The 6,223-nt window shown below is 41.5% G+C and overlaps 1 protein-coding gene across 1 annotated transcript; it reads left to right on the top strand.

The window, feature by feature from the left end:
* The first annotated feature begins 5,021 nt into the window (after positions 1–5,021).
* On the top strand, positions 5,022–6,223 carry LOC149167317 (heat shock cognate 70 kDa protein 1-like). The gene is made up of 2 exons (XM_089431500.1): positions 5,022–5,586; positions 5,725–6,223. The coding sequence occupies exons 1-2, from the start codon at positions 5,265–5,267 to the stop codon at positions 6,030–6,032; spliced, it is 630 nt and encodes a 209-aa protein (XP_089287626.1). The 5' UTR covers positions 5,022–5,264; the 3' UTR covers positions 6,033–6,223.

The following is a 6,223-nucleotide window of genomic DNA, read 5'->3' as shown; positions in this document are numbered from 1 at the left end:
CAAAAGCAGCAGCAGCACTATACAACCAAAAGAACTAGTAGATGATAGCAATGGTGAGTGATTTTATAGGAGAAGGAGTCTCCATGAAATGAGGGAGAGGGAGCTTATCCTCAAGGCAAGCAGCACAAAATACGGAACTACCATGCCAGAGGGAGGAGGGCGACCCAAACTGACCCAACAACCAGGTCTAGAGACATCCAGAAGGCCGATTATTGGAACGAATTCACCCAATCTAGATCGTCGCGAGTTTATAACTAAGCTTTAGCACTGACATCGCTAGTAGGCAATGTAATCAGTCAAAACGTCACTAAAGATAGCAAATATACTCGCGCCGGAGCATGAAATCTGATCATCGCGGAATCAGATGTACTCCTGCGATGGAAGCGCGACTGGACTGTTTATGGCCGCTGTCTGTCGCGTATATTTAACTAATTATCACGACGAGGCAGAAAACTTAGGAAAAGTGGGTCAATTGGAAACATAAGAGAGCACTTGTTCATCATGAGCATGTTTTACTAGACACATGACATAGTAGAAGGACTGGGTGAAGCCAGTGACAAATTACTGTGTAACACTCATCATAGACATCCATGGTAAGATCCTCCATCGCATTGGCAAACTGATTTTTCCCTTCCCTGCATATGGCCCATCTACCAAAAGCTCAACTGAAACACAAGTATAAGTAGTACTTACTTCATCATGAGGCTCCTCCATGTGAGTATCCTCATCCACCAATGTCTACAAACTGCACGATCCTGGTCCAACTTGAACAATTTCAAGTTCATCCTCCATCGTTGTCATGTCTGCAACATCCTCAAACATCACAACTTCCTCTTCTTTGTCATCACAATCTATAGCTACATCCTGCTCCATTTCCCAACCAAGTCGAAGAAGTTTGTCTTCAACATTCCTTTCCAAGACTTCAAGTTCATCTCGAATCCGTGGGTTCTCTTCTTTCATCAGCTTCAACCTATATAAGGTTAGCAAGAGCTTCCCTTCGCATTCTTCCAAACCTGCCATGTCTTGTCGTTCAGCTTGGCCCAAGCACAATGCTTCACCCCTGCTAAACCTGTCACGAAGTATTACACTTCCTTCGATAAGCCTGGTTTGACTGAATCAACCTCTGATACCAACTGTCACGAAGTGTAGTGGGATCAGCTTTTCTGCAAATCTGATTCTCTGAATCAGGCTCTGATACCACCTATCATGCCCCTACACTGGCGGTACTCTTCCAACCGCACTATAGGAGGTGCGGCACCACCGACCACTTTTTTTTTAACAATACTTGCAATCTTGGACTACGCCTACTTTCTATACTTAGTTTATTTTTCAACTTTCCCAAGTACACCTTCATTAGCATAGCGGAAACATTCATACATCATTCATAGTTATTATCTTTTCACATAAATGCACAGTGGATAATAAACCAAGAGGGGCAACTCCCTGAAATATGAGTCTGCCCGATAATATCAATACTTCACAAAATATTTAGTTTTACAGTCTTTGCAGGAAATCCCAAGTTTCCTTGGTACAATATCTGTCAAATCTTTCAAGTTGGCCTGCAACGTTTGGACCCCCTGAACCACCGTTCGGAGTTCCCAAGGATACTTTCGCCCGTCGCACTGTTCAACACGTTGTTCAACCGTTCGGGTGGACGCCCTCACCCATTCAGTCATTTCGGGCAGACAACCTCGCGTGCCCTCGCCCGTTCAGTCATTTAGGTGAATGCCCTCGCGCGCCCTCACCCATTCAGTCGTTCGGCCCGGCACCCTCACGCGCCCTCACCCGAACACCTTCGAACGACTTCGCCCATTCAGTTATTCGGCCTGGCGCCCTCGCATGCCCTCGCCTAAACACCTTCGAACGAATTCACCCATTCAGTCGTTCAGGCAGACGCCCTTGCCCAAACGCCTTCGAATGATCGTTCAGACAAACGCCCTCAGACGCCCTCGCCTCTTCGGTCGTTCAGCCTAACACCCTCGCACGCCCTCGCCAAAACGCCTTCACATGACCTGAGGCTCCATTTTCTACGTTTGCTTCAGCCCAAGAGTCCACCTGTACTTTGCCAAATTTTAGTTCTCTCCAAGTTAGCTCGCCCTCCAGCTCGCATGAACACTTAGAAAATTCACTTGATTCCTTTTGCCACCATTCCAACGCTTTACTTATATAGCAGTTGGCCCATCGTTTGGGGCATCGACTCACCAAGCCGACCCACCATTTCGTCCAACTCGCCCCACCTTCGTGTCGTCCCATGGTGTGGGCGCCCATGTGCGGGATCGCCCCTACATATAAACTTTCCACCGCCCAACACTTAGTCATTTTCACAAGATGACTTTCGCATCACATGTTTCCTTCGTTTGGTCGGCTCGTCACACTGTTCGCACGTGCCCTCAACTCATTGTTCAACCGCCCAGCTTGTCGCTCACCCGTCGTGTGCCCGTGCCAACTCCCGCCGACCCGTTGGTTAAACGCGCCCGCCCAGCACACCCGACTCGTGGGCCTGACAATTAGAGTTGGGAATGGAAGATACCATATACATTTGAGAGTTTCTTTTACATTTGAGTTGCTAAACAAAAAGCATTGGAACTATTGAAGAATTATGTTCAACATCTCTCTTCTGCATGGATTCCTGGGTTTTCTGGACATTGTTGTTTGAAGTGTTTTTTGGGATTTATGCATCATCTGCTTTGACTTCTTGGGATTCTGAAAACTACCAACCTTTTGGATTTGGAGCTTGTCGTTTTTTCCTTTTCGGATATGTTTTTTTTCTTGTGGACATGTATTTTAAAGATGTCTAGTTTCTAAACACATACGACAGCAAAAAGTCTTATTCTCATAATCAAGAGGTTGGGTCCACTTCAGATTGTTGCATAAAAAAATAATTCTATGAGGTCTACCTCTACACATATTCTGGCAAGAGTGGAAATTCCCTATTCCTTCCAATACTAATTGATGCCAAAAATGCAGGGGAAGGTTATGTAATCGGACCCATACTGGAATTTTCGAGACCACCATGGTATTTGCATCAAAATCCGAGAACCAAGGTATTAAGAAGAGACCCGCATTGGCCCAAAATCATGGTCACTCGTTCAATACATGTTCTAGATCTATTGTTGTGTCAAACTTTACATTAAAAAACCTTTTGAACATAGGTCAATTTCACAGTTTTCTGGTAGAGAAAATCCATTGATGCAAGCTCTTCAAATTGGGCCAAAATCCATTAAATCTGCATATAATTGCTCTGGCATGGAAATCAGAGTATAGTTCATTTACCTCTGGCAGGTTGATTGTCAATGTCCGTACCTAGTTCGTCTACTCCACGATATAGGAACCAGGAGTATTGGGACAATGTTCTGCATTAATTTTCGAATCTCTCTTCCCTTTAACTGCATCCTCGAAGGAAGTTGGGCCTTTGGAGCTAGATCTAGGACAACCTCCAAAAAGCAACATGTTCAGGATGATGGTTGAATCAAATACAATGCCATAGTCTTGCAACTTGATTCCCTTTTATAAAGATTTCCTTGCATAAATCAAATTTTGGAGGCTTACTCGAATACCCGAATATTTTGCTTCAGATCGTGTACCCGATCCTAGATCCAGACCCTCATATGCACTAATTTCCTGCTCATTTTTTTAATAAATATTTGGATCGGTCCCCCTTCAATGAGATCTGAGGGTTGGCAACCCAGATTCGTCTTCATATTAGTCTCAGTAGATAGTTCCCTTGGAGCTCTTTCCGGTGTACAAATGTCTCCACCTTCTCTACATTCAGATCCACAGAGGGATGGACTAGATCTAATGTTGTGAAAATAGCTCCACATAAATCCAGTGAAAAAGAGATTTGTTGACCCAATGCCTTTACGATCTGATCTGTATCAGCGCACTCAACAAAAATTATCCTTCTCTCGTGCGGTTCTCAGTCATGCACAAACTCTTGAAAATTCGCCCAAAGTGATTGTTCCACTAGACTGGAAATCTTAACCAGTCATTCATGGATCTCTCGGTGTGCCTTGAGTTGGGCGTTGGAGACATTGCAGCAATTAGATCCCAAGATTTAATGCCATATGATTTCAAACCATGGAACTTACTAACTAGGGTTTCTCTAGATCACTTCTTCTTGGGTATAACAACTTTGTCCACACCCAGATCTGTGATACAAGAGCTGCCACTTCCACGAGAGGCTGCAGCCTCATCAACCCAAGCCTCCTGGTGGATTTCTTCCAGATCTGAGTGGGTAAAGTAGATATTCTTCAAGAAATAAGTCTTCCAACATAGATCTGGACGAAAGGCCAGATCTGTAGTCCTTACTCCCTTCAGTAGTCGTGCATTCCTTGGTGTCGCTATCACTACAAATAGAACCCCCAACGCAGACGTAGACAACCATTCTTGCAAATAATTTATAATTTTGTGCAAATATAAAAATATTTCTTTTATTAATTTTAAATAAAGAAAAATAGATTATCTTGCACAATCAAATAAGAAATGATGTCTTATTTTTTCTTTTTATTGTTTTAATTACATCTCTTACTCCAAAACAAGATAATTCATCTAAATTTTCAATTCTTTCAATTTCATAATTACAAATTTCCAATAAATAATCACATTTCCTAAAAAATTATATTTGAAATTTATAATTACTAATTAACCAATTTCATATTATATAACCTATATGTCTTACATTTTTGTCTTGGTTAATTTTTTATTTAAAAATGATCACAGATATTATCATATCTAATCTTTATAATTTTAGATAAATATAAATTTTCAACTCTTTAATTTATACTTAGTTTAAAGTTAATAAATGTCTGAAAAAAAAGTTCTTCGTTAAAAAACAAATATATACTGCAAATAAATAAAAAAACATATTTAAGACTCACACATATTTAAATTTAACTTTATTTAAACTAAACTACAAAACTAATCAACACCAAAACAATAACAATTTCTAGCCCAAAACCATAAAAATTTCTAACCATAAATTAACACAGCACCCACCCCCAATGTTAAGAGGGCAACCAATAAATCCCATGCTATTGGGCCATTAATGCATAAGATTTATTGGTTGCCAGTACCTTATTGCTACCATGAGCCATGAAAGCCATACATATCCATGGACATTCTGGCAACTCCATCACTCTACCTCCGGCAAGCTCCAGTATTCAATGTAATTAATGCAGATATAGTACAGCCCGACCCGACATCCATCGTAGCACTCCTTCCTAGCATATTTCAAACTCAGCCAGCGGGAAATTTCAAAATTTGAAATGAAATATGGGAGGGACTGTATGAATATTTCGAAAATCCGTAGGATCACTTCTCATATTATCTTTCAATTGGCAATTGCCTGTCTGAGCCATGCTCAATCTGAGCAGATGAATGGAAATGGCGAGGGGCCGGAGATCGGTATCGATCTGGGGACGACGTACTCGTGTGTGGGAGTATGGCGGAATGGCAGAGTGGAGATCATCGCCAACGAACACGGGAATCCAATCACTTCCTCCGTTGTAGCCTTCAATGATAAAGAGCTCCTTATTGGAGAATCCGCTGAGAACCAAGTTGCCAGAAATCCCCACAATACAGTTTTTGGTCAATAATCATCAACTACCATCTATACGATTTTATTTGTTACATTCTTCCTCTTTCCGTCAGAATTGAATATGTTTTCGGGGTCTTTTGTTCTACTCCGATATTTTCATACTGAGTTGTTTTGTTAACATATTGCAGATGCAAAGCGGTTCATTGGAAGGAAGTTCTCTGATGCGTGCGTTCAGAGCAATTTGGGGTCATGGCCTTTCAATGTCATTCCAGGAGCTGGTGATAAGCCCATCATCGTTGTGACATACAAAGGGGAGGAGAAGCATTTTGCAGATGTTAGGATAGATTTGTTCAAGAAGTGCATGGAGACGGTTGAAAAATGCCTGAGGGGCGCCAAGATGGACAAGAGCTCGATCCATGATGTGATTCTTGTTGGTAGGTCTACTATGATTCCCAGAGTGCAGTCCTTATTGCAAGGAACTCTGGAAGAATATTAACCCAGATGAAACCAGTTTGTTTTCTAATATTAAATACTCTTTTCCATCGACTCCGAGATTTAATTGTCTTACACATTAATATCATTTAAAACGTTTATTAACAATTTGTTTAAGTGGATTTAAGCAGTATCGTGAACATCTGAATTCTGATCAAAGGCCTTTTATGTAGAAGTTCTCGACTGTTATTATCA

The sequence above is a fragment of the Pinus tabuliformis genome, chromosome 5_1 (assembly GCF_031772625.1).
Source record: "Pinus tabuliformis cultivar Carrire ecotype Pingquan chromosome 5_1, CPIR1, whole genome shotgun sequence".
NCBI classification, from domain to species: Eukaryota; Viridiplantae; Streptophyta; class Pinopsida; order Pinales; family Pinaceae; genus Pinus; species Pinus tabuliformis.
This window is presented reverse-complemented; position numbering and strand designations above follow the sequence as displayed.

Bases quoted from the DNA above. Each gene is read 5' to 3' on its own strand.
- LOC149167317 (XM_089431500.1), top strand. From the start codon at position 5,265: ATGAAATATGGGAGGGACTGTATGAATATTTCGAAAATCCGTAGGATC. The intron at 5,587-5,724 runs GTCAATAATCAT...AACATATTGCAG, and splicing joins TCCCCACAATACAGTTTTTG to ATGCAAAGCGGTTCATTGGA.